The sequence below is a fragment of the Numenius arquata genome, chromosome 6 (assembly GCF_964106895.1).
Source record: "Numenius arquata chromosome 6, bNumArq3.hap1.1, whole genome shotgun sequence".
Taxonomy (NCBI): domain Eukaryota; kingdom Metazoa; phylum Chordata; class Aves; order Charadriiformes; family Scolopacidae; genus Numenius; species Numenius arquata.
The window spans coordinates 18,010,704-18,028,557 of record NC_133581.1 but is presented as its reverse complement, the minus strand read 5'-3'; the positions used below and the strand labels follow the sequence as shown (position 1 = coordinate 18,028,557).

Sequence of the window (17,854 nt, the reverse complement as noted above, 5' to 3'; positions counted from 1 at the left end):
GCCATCTACCTACGCATGGGCACAATGCTTAACATCAAGGATGTTGATGCAGGGAAAGAGGGGACAAAGGTGCAAATAGCTGCATAATGATGAAAGTATCTAAATGCTATTTATGCCCTGAAAAAATTCCATCATCTGCAAGACGGTGCTACCCAGCTAGCAGAGTTCCCTTTGACTCCCGCCTTCTTGTTCCAGCTCAGACCTCTACCTCATTAGAACTCACATATTAAGAGACTGACTGTGAGATGTTTTCAGCATTTCAAAGCTACAGGACACAGAACATGAGGCACAAGTTTAGATCTGGAAGTCTAAAAATTTAGAAGCATTTTAGAAATGTTACTACCTATGTAAATAAAATGAATGCAATGCAAGTCCCTCCTGTAAAAAAATCTGAAATTCCCTGCAAAGAGGGAATTACACCAATGAGATTTACTTCTGATGTTTAGCAAATGAAGCAACAACTGCCCACAACCAGCTCTGTATCGCTAAAGCATCTGTATACGCTTGCAGTGCCAGCACACCTATGTTTAAAGACTACCCAAGTATGTACATGAACAGGGTAATGTAATGTTAATGTTGATGTGCTATGCTGCCTGTTAATAAGGGGGGATAGGTTTGAAAGTGAGAGGGGGGAAATAAGAAGAGAACTTTTCTCCTTATGATTAAAAAGGGAACAACAATGAAGATAAGAACTGGCTCTTCATGGCTTGCTTTTTCCTGACATTAAAAAGAATGTCAGTACCCTCTCATTCATGCTTCACAGAATACAATGAGATAGGATATCTTGTAAAGATATCATGAGTTTTTTCCTGCTCTAAAGCAGGTGGCCAGGTGGGGACGAGTCACTGCTTTGCTCTGAAGTGAAAAGATTAAAAAAAATCAGAGACTCGGGAAACAATTTTACATGTCAAGTTTGTGTCTACAGAGGACCACTTCGCTGCACAGACTCGAATCCCAAGGGCATGGGGCGACCTGATTTTGACGAACACTGCTCCAACACAGCTCTGGTGGATTAGAGAAACTTTGAATAACTACCCTAGACTTTTAAATCAGACACATCAGCAGTTTGTTACGTTTCACCTATCAGCTTTTGCCTGTGTGCATGCCCACAGTGTTTTGGGTTTGTTTGGTGTTTTGCCTTTTTTTTTTAATCTCTAGCAAAGTGAGCAAGCAAGAGACAAGCACAAAAGGATTTAACACCCTACTTTGTACTGTGTGACTTGTCAGGACAACTCTTCAAACCAGATGAACTCCTAGTAATCCACACTGTCACCCTTCCAATTTCCCCACAGCCTGACCTTCTGTCTTCCGGCATTTTTATTGTCCATTTTCTTTTAGATGAACTGCTTGGACTCTAGTTGGCCGTGTCACTAGCAGGCAGAAGCCTGGAAGAAAACATTTGTGTACAAATTCCTACAAAACAACCATCGGCTGTTATAAGGTCCAAAACTCGAGATGAGAAATGCCAAACCGATTTTCAGTTTACTTACTATTTTGGGTGGAAAGGACAAGTAGGAAGACATATTTCTAAAGGAGTTTCTGTATATATATTTTGGGCAGCTTTGTAAAAGAAAGTTAGTAGAAATTCTAGAAAAATAAGATTTCTTATATTCATGACAAAAAGATCTTAGCAAATCTGACATAAAGCACTGTCCCCGAATAGATCTTTGTCTTCACTATGTTTCAAATAATTTTTCTTTTAATTAAATGACCCTAAGAACAAGTGAGAATGAGTTACCTAAGGAAACCTCACCCCCTCCTAGGGTTTCTATTTTGCATCAATCAGATCTTTATACCTTCTTATCGTCCAGGTCTTTGTCTCAAAAAAGAAAACTCATAACTATTGTGATTACTTTATTCTTATTACATACTGTGTTCTTCACAATACTGGAGAGAGAAGAAAGCAAACCTGAGCCAAACAAGCTCTTAAATCCAGCAGAGCATCCCCAAAACATGATGTGCATCCTAAAGGAGACAGATAAATGTAATTCCTTTTCATCTGCAGATCTCAATCTCAGCTGTGAGGCATCCACATGGAATATATATACCTACACTGAGAGACAGCCTTTGCACAGAAGTTAAAATAGGAACTACAAAAAACAGAGGGAGTTGCACCTGAGTTTCAAATATCATGCCACAAACTGGGCTTGAAATCACTCCTTCTATATAAAAGACGACTTAAAAAACAACACAAGTGGGCAAAAAAGCTTGCAAACTCCCCTTCAAATTTTTCCTTGGGGTAGGAATGATTTGTTTGTTCAAACCGGGACAGAGACTGAGCCTCACTTACCAACAAGAGCTTGCTGCACAGCCGCTGGGGGCCAGCTCTGGGTCATGCATCTCTGAGCAGGTACATCCAGTGCCTACTGACAGCTGTTCCAGTTCACTGGACTTCAAGTTTGTTGGTTTGGCTCACTGTAGCTTTTGGTTGCAAGTTCCTCAAGGTAGCAGATTAATCTTGCTACATAGTGTTAGCGCCCTCACAGTCTGTGCTTCCATGCATATAATTATTAAAAAAATGAGTATCCAAAATACACAGTCAAAATGAAAACTGATCTGGAGATCAACAACAACGTAATTCAAAGTTAAACAAAACCAACATACATTCCTACTATACAAGAGGAATTAATCATAAGGTTTGGATTTCAACAATATTTATAAGCAAAGCACTATTTTTCATGGGCTATATTAAAAAATCATTAATCTTTTATTTAAGGTTATCAAGCCACAGAGCAGCACAGAGAAAAAAAATAGAAAGAAAACTGATTTTGCTTAAGGAACACAACAAACATTAAAGGACATCACTTACTAACCACGCTTGTGTACATACTAGACTAAAGCACTAAACCACAGACATCAGTCATCGTATTTTCAGAACACTCAAAAAATCAAGCTATGTCAGCTGAATGCTTACAAATACACAAAAATTAAACCCCCAGGTCCTAGAAAATACCCCACTGCACATACAGTGTTAAGACAGAGATACTACTTCATGTTACAATAGCACAGAGTCATTCCTAGCACTCAAACATGGACAATATAACAAGTACATTTGGCCAACTGAAATTTTTCATCACAGACTTGTCTTAAGATTGTTTTATGGCTTCTCACAACTGCAATAATTTAAAGAATAAAAGCCATCAGTCTAGCTACCAAATAGAGCAAGTGGATACACTCTCCTGGCAGATCTCATTATACTTTCCAAGTATCAAAGAAGGGCAAAAAGTTCTTCTGTAAGACTACAAATCTGGTACTCAAAATTCACAGTTGTTGATATATCTCCTGTATCCTACAGTATCTTACCTCAAATTCACTATTTGAAAAGTACCTCTTGAAAAGAACAAGTCAGATAGCCTTTGGGGGAAGGTGGGGTGTGGTGGTGGTGGTTCCTGTTTGGCTTTTGTTTTTTAATAAAAAAAAGTCCCCAAAGGTATCGTTTTTTCAGAAGCACTCAACTGCTACTAAGCTCTTAAAAAGCACATTATCTATGTTCAAATAGTAAGATTCATTAATGAGCATTAAGCTTGAATATTTAATTACTAAAGAGGAAATGTCATTCAAAGGTTATGAAAACAAGTATTTAACAGTCTTAAAATGCTACTAAGGTTAAATGAGATGTCTAGATCAACGCAGGTACAGATAGTGTACACAGGCAGCTTTTTTCAAAGTTAAGCTTAGTAAATGCTTAGCTTTAAATGAAGTTATCTGAAAATGCAATAGCCATTTCTCTGGTACACGTTTCCAAAGATCAACATAACTAAGAAAGCGGAGTAAATATATATCGTGGTTGGCAGTCGGCTGCTGTACATATTAGTTCAACTATGACGTAATGACTGGTTTCAGCTTCCAGCTTTTTATTCTACACAAAGTGAGCTCAAAGCACTTCTACCTTACTAAGTATTCAAACTGTCTGAGACTATGTTATATCCTCTTCGCATAACTGCAAAATTTCTGAAGGGCAAATTCTCTGTTTGTTTCACATCAATTCTTTACACTACTAAGAGCTTTGAACTGCCAAAATTTCAATCAATCCCATCATCATTCCACCACACGCAACTATGTTATGTGGTGTGATGACATTTAACACTCAAAATGAACTCAGCCCCAATTTCCCAGCTAGAAAGGAGTGTAGGGAGGAACTCCCTAACTCAGCCTTCCTGTCTTGTTGCTGAGTAACAGAGCCTGACAAAGAAGCATCACTGTGGATGGCTGCTGGGACCCACAACACATGGGAGTCTAGGAGATGAATCAAAAGCCGGGAGGCAGAAAGGAAGCAGCTCAAATTATATACTCTCTGGCCCAGTCTGTCAGAACAGCAACCAAACAACAGTGGTCTTGCAAGTTACTGAGTTCACATGTGGATCTTTCTCTAGTATTACCTATGAATGTGGAACTTAAAGGCACCTTATGACAGAAGTTAACCGGGCAGTGACTTTTCTCTTGCCTTTACCTTTGCTTCTTTTTGGCTTCAAATAGGTGAATTGACAGAGATGTTTATACAATGTGAATTAAACTACTTCAATATGATTCAGGAGAAATTGTTTAACAAAAGTGCAGGAGGCTCAGATAGTACCCACAGCTCCAGCTACCAGTACACAGAACAAGAAAGACATGGACACTTACGGTCAAATTCTTCCCCTTCAAAGGAAGTTTGTATCAGCTTTGTACCCTAATTACACAATAGTTGTGAAAGGGGAGGTGTTTCCAAGAGAATTATCATCATTGCAATTGCAACACCTTAATTTGCTTTAAGGGAAAAAGAATAAGTAAAACCCCCAAGAAATAGCTCATCATCGGAAGCTGCACTTCTCAGCCCCACAAAACTACAACTCTTCTTGCAGATTGGCTCCAGTGGTATAGGATATTGAAAACAGAAAAAACACCACATTTTTAGGTTTCCTGTATACAAACACCATAAAAAGGTATTATTTCATAACACAAAAGGAAGCTACCACTGCTGTGAGTCCAGGTGAAAGCCTCTCAGCAGAAACAGAACCCAGCTCTAATGCACACATCATAACCAGGAATATATTCTTGTTTTCCAATAGGAATGGTACAGAACAGACAACCAAGCCACTGTCACACAAGTAATTACATTTGTGTGATCAGCCTAGCCTGTCTTCAGGCTTCTTTCATAAATTCAACTTAACCTACAGTTCTCAGCCTGCTCTTTTTGGTATCCTTCACTGCTTAGTACCATCCGTGTGTTGTCAGTGAAGTCCCATTAGAACTTTCTTCCCTATAATCTTCCACATATTTGCTAATGTATCTGACCTTGTTTGTAGCATTTGCTAAATATATGGCTAGCCATAAACTGCAGCAATTCAACCACAGAAACCAAAGAAAACAAACAAAAACAGGGGGGGTTAGGGGAGAAGAGAGTAATGAATCCCTTATCTCACACACTAATGACCTGAACAAAATCTATGCCACATCCGCATTTTAAAGGTTCATTTTTCTGAAAGCTTTTTAAAGATCAAAGTTCCTTCGAGTTAGGACAGACACATTACTTAAGTCCACAACAATCGCTATTTCCAACAGCCAAAGAGAGGATGAGGCACCAAAAAAAAAAAGGGAGAGAAATTTAACAATATAGTCCCTCTTCCCACACATGGTCTACATTAGAAAAGTCCCAGAGTGCAATGTTGAACGATGACTGAGCCATCCTCCAAACTCCTCCAGTCATGGAGTACTTACTAAAATACATCTGGACAGGACCAAGCAAGCATGAAAGGAAATCATGGCCAGGAAAACCTGGATAGACTAGCCTTATGCACTGTATCCTCCCCTTTTACTTTGGGAGAGGCATTCTACAGGCTGCCACCTTAAAGATCACCTAGTTCCAACCCCCCTGCCATGGGCAGGGACACCTCCCACTAGAGCAGGTTGCTCAAAGCCCCATCCAGCTTGGCCTTACTTCCAGGGATGGGGCAGCCACAACTTCTCTAGGAAACCTGTTCCATTGTCTCAACACCCTCAAAGTAAAGAATTTCTTCCTGGTATCTAACCGAAATCTCCCCTCTTTCAGTTTAAAACCATTACCCCTCATCCTGTCACTCCACTCCCTGATAAAAAGTCCCTCCCCATCTCTCCCATAGGCCTCCTTTAGGTACTGGAAGGCTGCTATAGGGTCTCCCCAGAGCCTCCTCTTCTCCAGGCTGAAGGCTGGAAAATTTGTGATAGCTGTTTTCCTCCTGTCTTACAATTCTTGCTAAAAACACTCAGCATTTGTCGTGAGCCAAATTTAACAAAAATCCATTTAAATCCTACTCTCCATAGACCAATTGAATCTCCATTTGCCAACATATTCACAGTATAGCTTACAAGGAGAATTTAAAATTAATATTGTGATAAGTTTCTTTGCCCTTAGTGCCAATCACTGGTATTTCTATTTTACAATGAATAGCTTCAATCAAAATTAGTGACAGTTTAGCATCTTCCTGACACTTGCCTCTCCACATACAGATGTAATATGGCATGGCATGCACAACTATTTAATGCACCAACTGAAAATTACTAAGAACAAGGAGGGGCAAAAGCAGGACAGTGACCAAAGAAACAAAACAAACTACTCAAAAGATATTGTTAGCAAGGTTCTGTGAAAAAACTTTGCCTATGAACAACTCTGAACACTTGATACTAACCTTTCCAAATGTACCTCAGTTCACATCGAACCCAGTCTCCTACTCAGCAACCAAACCATAGAAAGAACTTCTTCATGACTTTTACCAAAGTCACGTAGAAGCCATTCCCAGCAGGGAGCAGCAGAAATAGGAGTGTAGAATCACAAAGCCATATACAAACACACACACTCTAACTTTGTAAGTTCAAAAATAAAGCCAAGGAACAATGCCAGCTCATGAAGAAAAAGAAAATGCCAATCCCTTCTAGCTATTTCTAGCTATCTAGAACTCAAAACCATACAATTTTGAAAATAAAATCCAGAATGTTTTAATGTTCAGTGAACTAAAAATTCATTAACTTGGTAACAAAACCTGTAAAGCAAGAAAAAACAAGAGACTGTATAAGCCAGAGTCAGCCCAAAGGTTTTGTTTATTCAGTTCTTGTTAAAGAATACATGTAAAAATATATACATATATAAGAAACATGTTTGTGTTGTAAGACAGAACTAAACAGGAGGGGCTGACACAGAGTAGGACGTAACAGAAGGCTCCTGTTGTGCTGGTGAGCCATAGCTGCTGAAGACAAAATCTGCTGTGCCTCAAGAGAGCACACAGAAGATCCACCATTTACTGAGATCTATCTTCTGGCAGAAGATATTCCCTGAGATTCAGAGACAATTTGGCAGTTAAAAGGACAATCTTCTACAGTGGCCCTGGCAAGATCCCACCCCCCCATTCTCACCAAAGACAAGTTGTTTAGAATTTGGCTGCTTAAGTCTCATCTGCAGAAACCTGCCATAAATAGACTGTAAATTTCAGTTTCTTGCTGCTTGAGGAAAGAATTCCCATCAAAAATCTGGGAACAGATAACAACATGATAAACTTCATAAGATGCTGAGAAATAGGGCTCTTCCAGTCACTAGCTCAGGTTTCCTATGTTTCCTTGCTTTTATTCTCCTTTATAGTCTACCTCAGTTAATTCTTGATTTAGTCTACCAGACTGACCATCTCCCTGATCCCATGAACAAAATAAGGTACAAAACAAGCGAAGCAAGTAGATCTACTCACATGAAAATACACCCAACTTCAACCTCCATGGTACAAAGATATTACTAACGTTTTCTCCAGGCCTGGATACCTGCTCAACCTCAGTCTCAACTGCCAAAGTAAAGCACATCATAGTCTGCAAGGTCCCTCAGTTGAAAAGGAATATGTTTAATCCAGGCAGCCCGATAGCACAAGATCACAGAGGAGACACAAGGATCTTGCTGTACCTTGCTGAAGGCAAGAGGGTTAAACTTTTATAAATATTGAGGAAAGGAGGGTGTTGTACCCCAACTCCAGAACTGCACATTTCCAAAGTTAATCTTTGCAAGAGTTTTCCCCTTCTGCTGAAGGCTCCTTCACGAGGACTAGTTGAATCTGTATACAATGGGCCTCACAAAACTTTTACAGTTGGGGCTACAGAGATACAGACTGGGCCATGCTTGAACAAAAAGTAGGAAACGCGATGCCAGGAATAGGAAAACAGAGCTTCCATAAGTCACTAATGCTTTTCACTCTTGGCCATTTTTCCTAGGCACCTATAAAAGACTGATGCCATGGAATTTTCTCAACTCAGGGTGGGGGAAATCACGGTTTGTTCCCATCAGCAAAGAGAAAAGAGGATTCAGAACAAATGTTTCTGTTGGCAAAGCAGACTGACAACCAATCTCATCGGAGCAGAATTCTGGATTAGTTGAAGAAACAGTTTAAGACCATGTCAGGAATATGGATATCTGCCTTCAAAGCGCTCAAAAGGACAGGATCAACCTAAAGAGGCCTACTTCTAGTCAGGACATTCCCTCCTCAAACAGGAAGAAAAAGCTATCACAGGGCTGCCCAAACCGTAGTGCTTGGGAACAAAAAAAAATGTTTGTGCACCAGTTCATTGGCTTTACTGTGTCTTCCTCAAAGTTTTTGCATCAATATGATGATTCATGACTGGAAAGTAACTTTCTGCCAAAAGAAAAGATTCCTTTGATATAAATTACTTAACAAAAATCAACTCTCTGCATTGATGTATTCACAGAAAATAAATATTAAATTGCTACAAAATTCCAGAACACTTTATAGATTATACACAAGTATTTTGCAGAGCTTAAATACTTACTTACATATGTGTCTTCACGGAAAAAACACAAATCAATTCTGAATGTGAACTCAACACATATAAGATTAAGCTATGTTAAACTCCTTGAACTGACTTAAACACTGATTCTACACCTGTAAAATCTAACATATATCCATACAATCCCACACTTGTAAAATCTAACACCTATCCATACAATGTCAAACGAATGCTCATTTTTACTTTACGTATATGCTCTCCTAGACATCTTTCAATTTTCAGAGTATCCACAGGGTGCAAATTTGCCAGAAATTTCACCCCAAATCTTGAAGGGCTAGTGCATTCCCAGTCTCCAGCAGGCTGCCAGCCAGGAACAGACTCCCCGAGAAACATACTACACAGTTCCCATCACCCCCTACTTCAGTGGCTTGCACAAACTTCGCTTAGAAATCATTATCATGGAAGTTGAAATAGCAATGAGAGATGGATGTGTGATGGAACAAGGAGCCAGCTTTGAAGACAGTAGAGAAAAGGCAATTTTCATATGCACCTAGAATCTATAAGCCTGTTATTGCACACTAAATCTCTCACAGGTCCCACAATTTCTGCAAAGCTTTAATTTCTGAATTTTGATCCCCATGCACTTCTTTCTCTCCCCTTTCCATGCTCTACCCTTTATAATCAAATGCAAGATAGGCCGTGAAGTTTTAAAATCTGCCAGCCAAAACCAGATGCATCTAAAGACTTTTTTTTTAATGTAACCAAAGATTCCACTATCAGTCAGGTTGTGAGATATATATGTTGTAAACCAACCATATCATCAGCGTAAACCCAGAAAGTGATTACAACTGAAGACACACATGCAATGCATGCACTAAGAACTTGTTTCATGATCTACTTATTCTCTCTCAAGCTTCACAGTTTTCAGGGTCCAAAGTTATATTCTGCTCATTCTAACTTCAGCAATTTTGGTACTTAATAGATGAATCATAGAATGAATAGAATAGAATCATAGAATGGCTAGAGTTGGAAAGGACCTTAAAGATCATCTAGTTCCAACCCCCCTGCCATGGGCAGGGACACCTCTCACTAGAGCAGGTTGCTCAAAGCCCCATCCAGCCTGGCCTTGAACACTTCCAGGGATGGGGCATCCACAACTTCCCTGGGCAACCTGTTCCAGTGCCTCACCACCCTCACTGTAAAGAATTTCTTCCTGATATCTAATCTAAATCTCTTCTCTTCCAATTTAAAACCATTGCCCCTTGTCCTGTCACCACTCTTCCTGACAAAGAGTCCCTCTTCAGCTCTTCTGTAGGCTCCCTTCAGGTATTGATAGGCTGTTATAAGGTCTCCCCGGAGCCTTCTCTTCTCCAGGCTGAACAACCCCAGCTCTCTCAGTCTGTCTTCATAGGAGAGGTGCTCCATCCCTCTGATCATCCTCGTGGCCCTCCGCTGGACCCGTTCCAACAGGTCCATGTCCTTTCTGTGTTGAGGACTCCAAAGCTGGACACAGTACTCCAGGAGGGGTCTCACGAGCGCAGAGTAGAGGGGCAGAATCACCTCGCGAGACCTGCTGGCCACACTTCTCCTGATGCAGCCCAGGACACGGTTGGCTCTCTGGGCTGCCAGTGCACACTGCCTGCTCATGTTGAGCTTCTCATCCATAAGCACTCCCAAGTCCTTCTCCTCGGGGCTGCTCTCCAGCCATTCTCCACCCAACTTGTATTTGTGCCTGGGGCAAGATCTTCCCACTTGGGTCCTGTAAGTGCTCTTAAAAAGCCCTGGAACAAATACATGAAGTGCCACAAAGGCTTTATGTCAGCAACATTTTCCTGTTAGATTCCATTCATGATCTCAGCTCAGCCTTTAGTTTGTCTCTCTTGTTCACTTTGCCATTTTTCTTTTTTGTCTTAAGCTGCAGTCTCAGCATTGGAACAAACCATCAATAGTAGAAGTGAATCTTCCACTCTCTCAAAGTATCCTAGCAGAGCTGCCAGATCCACCTGGACCAAGTCAAAAGAACACTGGCCCACCCATCCCAGTGTAACTGCAAACCAGGCGACTACAGTGGTTCCAGTGGCACTCTAATTCAGTCACTGGAGCTGCAACCCAGCATCTTTAAAAAAAAAAAAAAAAAAAAGCGGAAAAAAACCAAGCTACCATCAGGTACATAACTTCTAGAGGTTACATTTCTATCAAGCAAAAATTACTGAGCTTAACACTGGGGCCTACATGTGGAATTCAACAGCATACTTTGGAATAACTCATATGATCTCCCCTGTGGCAGCTATTTCTGCTTTAAAATCCATGCATCTTCAACTGACTTTCTTTGTTGCTTTCTCTTATAGCCCACAACAATGACAGTATTTATTATGACAGCCAGGAATGTAAGAGGAAAGCTCTGAAGGACAAACTCCCATTGCCTCATAACATCAAGCTACACCATTGTAAGGAGGAGGTAAGAACAACCATGCACCACAAAACCATAGAAAAGCAAGTCCATCTACCAGATTTTAGGCAGAGTTTACTTAGCCTGAGGCAGATGGACAAATGCTTTTCTTTCTTAAACGTTCATTTTGCAGGTTCTGCTCCAAAGACGTCTGGTGATTCTTATCAATTTGCAGTTTTTGATTTAGCTAATTTCTAATATTTTACCTATTTTCCCAAAACCCAGCATCCTACCAAATAAAATACAGCTATCACATTAAAAAGAATGTCAGGGGCTCCAGTTTCAAACTGTTTGACTGTCAGCTATAGTGGCTAAAAAGAGGAAAGGAGAGTCCCCATAAAACAGATGCCTTATTGGTATCACAGACACACATTAAGAAAAGAAATAAATAAATAAAGTAAAATAAAATAAATTTAAAAAAAAATAAAAAAAACCCACAAAATAAAGTCCATATTTGCTGTCCTAGTGAGCTGCTGAAAAATTCAAGGCAAAGAAAAGTATGCTTTCCAGTATGAGGAAGGCTGCCGAGGCTCGGTCCAAAAGAAAACTGGAAGGGACCTCTAGTGGGCTGAAATTGCACTGCTGGGTGCCAAGGAGCGACGTCCTTCCCCTTCACCTCCCTGCAGTTACACCACAGCTACTGCATCACTTACCGGCAGAGCCGGATAGTTTTACCTAGTGACTGGCATCAGAGAAAGCACATACAAGTGCAATTACAGCAGAAAGCCTCCTTTTCAGGTCAGCTAATTAGAAATACTTCCTCGTTCTGCCCTCAGTGTTTCAATGGACACATTTTTGTTTGCTTCAAAAGACAGGAGATGGGTTCTATTTTACCATGTAGGTCACTAACATGTCAGACCACTTCAGAGTGGTTTTATGTGACCTAAACAACATAACGTCAAGTGATGTTCAAAGACACGCAAATTCAGCTGCACATTTGGAATGAGAACTCAGAATATTATTCAGACTATGTCAAGGCATTTTGTTCTTCCAAGTCTTTTTAGCTGTAGGTAGTTTTGCATAGGCAGCAGAAATACCATTTTAACTGCATTTTTAAGGTAACTCCTTCTGGGTGAAAGAGTTTGGAATTCTTTATCTGAGCTCAAATAAGGCATAATTTCATGTGATGGTACATGAAAAATAGACTGGTGAACGTGTTCAGGAGAATACTTAGAAAACAAAACAGACCAGATTAAGAAAGCTTATTTATTAGACATCCCAGTTAAAAAGAAAATAACTTGTTTTGAATTGAAGTTGATGATTCACCTCTAAGTCTTTAAAAGACTTCTCTTGCTATATTTAGGTTTGCCTTCAAGTCAGATCGGTTCTATCATTTCCCAAAGTAGCCTAATTTACATCTTCAGCATTACAGGCCACAACTTAGCTCTCCTTTAAATGATCTAAGCAATAACCTCTCCTCAGCAGTTACCCTCGAAGGGTTTGCATCAACTTGAGGAGGACCACAAATTAAAGTTGACATTGTTAAGCAGACCGATGCAAGACAGCTGCTTGTTATAATCCAAAAATATTACCACCTATACTGCAGTGGTGCTCCTTGTGCCGTTAAGCAGAACACTGGAAAGGAAGCAGGCCATTTCACACAGCAGTTGCCTGAAGAGAATAACACTTGCACTTGGAGTTTGAGGCCAAAAGAACACATCCGGTCTGTCCTTCACATACAGCAATACCAGTACTGCCCTGTCATAACTGACCAGCATGCCTGAAAGTCACTTGATACAAGCATTCATGCAGAAAATAGTAACCAAACCAAAGACACTAACAAGTTCATATCTTGTCAGAGACCTGATCAAAATGCAATCAGGGTCTCTCAACCTTAATCTTTTTGGACCAACCATCATCAACTAGGATAATCACTATTAGGATATTATTTCTTATTTTGAAGGAGTACTAGTGGTTCCGCAAAGCCTAATTGTTCTTCTGTATTCTGTAGGAATCGATAATCAAGGCAGCAGTTGTTTTTCCTGAAGGATTTTCTGAGCTACTTTACAGTAAGACTGTATATAGTCCAAAAGACACCTCTGTGATTAAAAAGAATAAAGAATTGGAGCTGATGAGGATCAACTAAAGGTGAGGATGAAAGACACGACATCCTATGAAAACATTATTTAACATTATTAAGTCAAGCAATTCATTTCTCAGGAATTAACTTCCTGAGCTGAACCGCTTTATGATGGAAACAACAGCAAATAAAATGAGACTTGACCAAAGTCTAAAGAGAAATGACAGGAAACAGGGCTTTCAACACAGTTGCTGAATGAGATATATGAGAATATAACATACATAAAGAGATGTGGGTATTAATGTGATTTCAGGAGCAATTAAAATCACTTCTAAGGACAGTGGGGAAAAAATGAAAAGAAAAAAGAAGTTGTTTGTTTTGCTTTAGGTTACCATGCAAAATTTTGCCAATAGCATGAAGGAAAAACAAAGCAAGTCTTTTAAAAAAGGTTAGTTTACATAAGAGGGAAAGCCTAATAAAAAATACTTAAGGCTGTATTCCCTCTTTTCTGATAACAAAGTTGGTAACTTGCTTGGACTCACTTTAGAAGTGTCAATTCACTGCATCCAGGAAAGTGCCCACTATTTCTCCAGAAGGTTGCTTTTAACAACATCACTGACTCATTTACTTTCCAGTGTTCCACTAGGTCCGCAGTCAAGCACTGCTCATCTGGCAGATAAAGATCAAAATGTCATTTCGAAATGGCAGAATTTGTGAATTTATGCATGAACAGTGTCCACCTTTTATCCACCCAGTTTTGTCCTGTGTCTTTCCAATGAGAAAAGTCTTAACTTACTGTCAAGACAGCTGCAATTATGAATGTTTTATTACTACTCTGACCAGGATTAATGTTCTGGAAAAAAAAAATCCAAATGGAAATCTAAGTATATGTAATGGCTTCTTAAAATTCCACTACCTTCTGTGGAAAACAGAACATGACTTCAGATATAGTAACACAAATGTTAAACTACTACATTTTGCATCATGCTGAGATGCGTAAGTTTTCAGAAAAAACTTATTCTTTCATGCAGCAAAATCCCTATACACTGCAACATCTTTCCAAAGTATGTTCTTACCTTCCACAACGAACAGAGCGAAGCATCATACTACAATAGCCCTTGTGTTTTCCCATATTCAAAAATCACTCTATTTTGCTTTCTTTCCAGTAATTGTGGAACTCTCCAGAGTAAAGTGAGCAGGAACTGTTTATATCAGTGGTCTCCAAAGTGGAGCACATGCAGCCCAGGGGATGTGCAAAAGAATCCACTGGAGGGCAGGAAGAAAATAATAAATAAGTTAATATTTTAATTTATTAATAAACTATTAATGGTTTTCATTTAGTTAATAAAATAGTATTTTAAGTACTGTTTATTTCATCTTACAGCACTTTTTAAAATTTCTACTGTGCATGTTTTATAGTTTGCATAACATTACAGTAGCACATGTCCATAATATTTATAAATAAGTTTACACATATTGGGGGTGCATGCTCATAAAAAAATTTTACTGATACAGGTGCACAATCAATAAAGTTTGGAGACCACTGGTATACACGGCATCAGCACCAGGAAACTGAAGCAGCATTTCCTCCTTTGCTAGAAAGAGGTAAAAATAATGGAGGAAGAACTACCTGCAGTGAAAAGTTTTCAACTAGGCTGCATTTTTCAGTTACTTAGCTGCAAGTTTAATCACAGGCAGCGAGTGATTTTTCAGAAACAGTTACGTTTCTGAAGCTCACATTATATCTAGTAGCTGAGCAACCCTTGAAAATTCCATGAGATTCTGATTGGTATCTAGAGGCTGCCAAAAGCCATTGAAAATCTAATTCCAGATGATATAGGTTCAGGTCTATTGACTTTCAAAGGGATTTAAAATTCTAAATACAAAAAAACTCAGTTTCAGCAATAACTTATGCCACTGCATCGCTTGGCCAGTTTTCTAATGCAGATGTAAAAAGTCAGCCTGTTTTTATTTAAATTCCTTTCAAACATTCACATAAAAAATATGTCACAACATACTTTTTTTCATCTTGAAATCACCTACTAAAATAATCACTTCATTTCTGTAATGGCCATGGATAATTATCAACTAATTGAAACACTAAAGTTAATAAAACTTTGGGGAAATTTTACACAGGAGGTATGCATTTTTAAGAAATAGTGAAGCAAGGGAAACCATGTTGACAATACCCTCTTTTTAAGAATTAGGTTATCCTGACTAATGTTTTTTTTTCTACCATTTCTGTTCCAGTGAGAATGACACTCAACACTATTCAAGAAATACACATTGAGAGAAATTCCTTTTCTCCAGCTGAAAAGTTTCCAAGTACATGTAGCATCGATTATAGCTCTGAAATTTTCAGCATAGCATCCTCTAAAAATCAAGAGTTCAATCATTTATTTTAATTAGCTAAGAGAGCAGATAGAGTAATGTGGGTTTTTTTTACATGCCCTTTCTCTGGTACTTTGTTGTCAGGCAATGAATGCTATGAAACAGAACACTTAACCAATTTGTTTTTCTAGTCATGCAACACATCCCTCCAAATTCTAGCACCAATAGTTCACAGTATATGGTTATTAAAACAGACACTTTTTTTTTTTTTTACAGATCAAGGGACGTTACTGCATGACTGTTTCATGATTTACAGCACCAATGTAATAGAACACTTAAACACATGCTGACCTGTGGGCATATAAGAATTCCATTTAAATAAAACTTCCCATGCTGAAGGCTAAGCACTCCTTGAACCAGTACCCATCAGTACCCATAATTACAGAACCCAGTAAATATCAGTAACAGATCTGTGCCCCCCTCCGTAGTTTTCCTAACAAACAGGTTGTTCTGACAGACCAACAGGCTCTTCAACCTCCAATGTGACTCCAGGAAAAATGCTTTTATCTGCCCTTCATTTCTTCACCTGGCAGTTTATACAAAGCAAAAGCAGAAATGCACATATGCTACCCCTGCTTATGGAACAAATAAAACACTCAGAGTTATATGAAAGACTTCCATCCTCTTGTTAGTCTTAAGCATCACAGCACAGTTTGCAACAGGGGAAGCAAACAGCACAGACTATTCACACGTGAACACCACAAAATAGTTTCAGATGTCTCATCTACCTTTCTTTCCTGCCTTTGCGTTTCACAACAGAGCAACAATACAAATGAATTCAAGTGACCTTCATCAGACCAACCATCCTTTCGTGCATTAATGTCATTACTACATAACCCTCCTCTTCTCTCTTCCTAGGAAAGAATCTAACCCTACAGCCCTCTGCATGTGGCAAGCTTTCACACTGTCCTTACTGGAAAGGTTCCCAGGAAGGTACAGCATCAACGTAACATATTCTTTCATTTCATCTTCAGGGGATGTTCTTCAAGTCTAATAATGCCCCTTTTAACTGAGCTTTTCTCAATATTTTCTGGATTTGACCACAAACACCACACGTACAAGCCAGATTATTTTAATTTATTGACTTTCTTCTGAAGACAGGATTTTATCTGTCCTTAAAACACTTTACTAAAAAAGAGCAGCACAAAATGCTAGGCTCGCTCTTGATGTACAGAAAGGCTAGAACAGTTTTGCAAAACCATGTAATTTATTTCACTTACTGCAATGAGACCATGTCTTCTCAAATGGGATGACAGCAGCAGAGGGTTCTCGGCTATGCCAGTTCTTAAGATCCTCAGCTAACGCTCAGATAACCTGGGAATGGCACATATCTATGCCCTCACGCCTTTCAGACAGACACTTGCTCAGAATCATCTTCCCTCCCTCCCTCCCTAACTCCTGTGCCCTGAATGAGAGTTTTGCCCACATCTTCCTGCCAAATATAATCACATATCTTGGAAGCTGCAGTTATATTTTCCTACCTCTTTATTTTCTGAAGAAAGTTTTCCACCAAATTCTTTTTCCTCCAAAGAAGATGTCATAACTCACCCAGCAGAATGATCTTTAGAAGCTCATATATATATTCTGATATACCAGTTACTTGATGATGCAGGGACACTATATCCCTTCTAGTGCATACACACAGGTGCTAATGCATTTATGAAAGATGCTAGGCCCTCTGACCAATAAGCACAATAATACTTCAGGGACAGAAGCCAAAGGATGTCTGTTCCTTATCATTTTCAAGAGAGAAGCACTGTTCAGGTGAAACTGCAAAATTCTGCATCCAACCAGTATCAGCGAGGAAGAACACTGTTTACATGCAATAAAGACAATTTACTGCTTTGGTGCCATATGTTACTGCTTTTTGGATACCGTACCTGTTTGTGCCACCAAGTGGGTCCAGCCACTCCAAACTGCTCCAATCTTTTCATGGGAGAAAAACTGAGTCTCAATCTTCTTGGGCTCAGCAAGAAAGATCTCTTTGCTCACTAGCTGCCCGTGTTTGTTGCTACCCCAGACATACAGGTGTCCTTCATCTACAATCAACAGAGAAGTAAAATTTGTTGAAAGTGATACATATAGAACACTACCAAACAGGGGCCGTCTCAACCCAGTGATGCTGACGAAAGGACAATGTTTCATTCAATTTGTGTTTCCACTGTATGCTTTTTCCTACCATTCTTTACCACACACGTGCACACTGTTAATTAGCCAGCCTGGCCAGCTGCTCCTGCCCTGCATTACAGCTCTCTCTACAA

The 17,854-nt window shown here is 39.4% G+C and overlaps 1 protein-coding gene across 1 annotated transcript in view; it reads right to left on the bottom strand.

The window, feature by feature from the left end:
• SERGEF (secretion regulating guanine nucleotide exchange factor) overlaps positions 1–17,854 on the bottom strand; it is a 161,959-nt gene that overhangs the window by 135,030 nt on the left and 9,075 nt on the right. Inside the window, exon 8 of the mRNA XM_074148403.1 lies at positions 17,474–17,632. Coding sequence (XP_074004504.1) covers positions 17,474–17,632 — 159 coding nt within the window. The remainder of the gene's footprint in view (positions 1–17,473; positions 17,633–17,854) is intronic.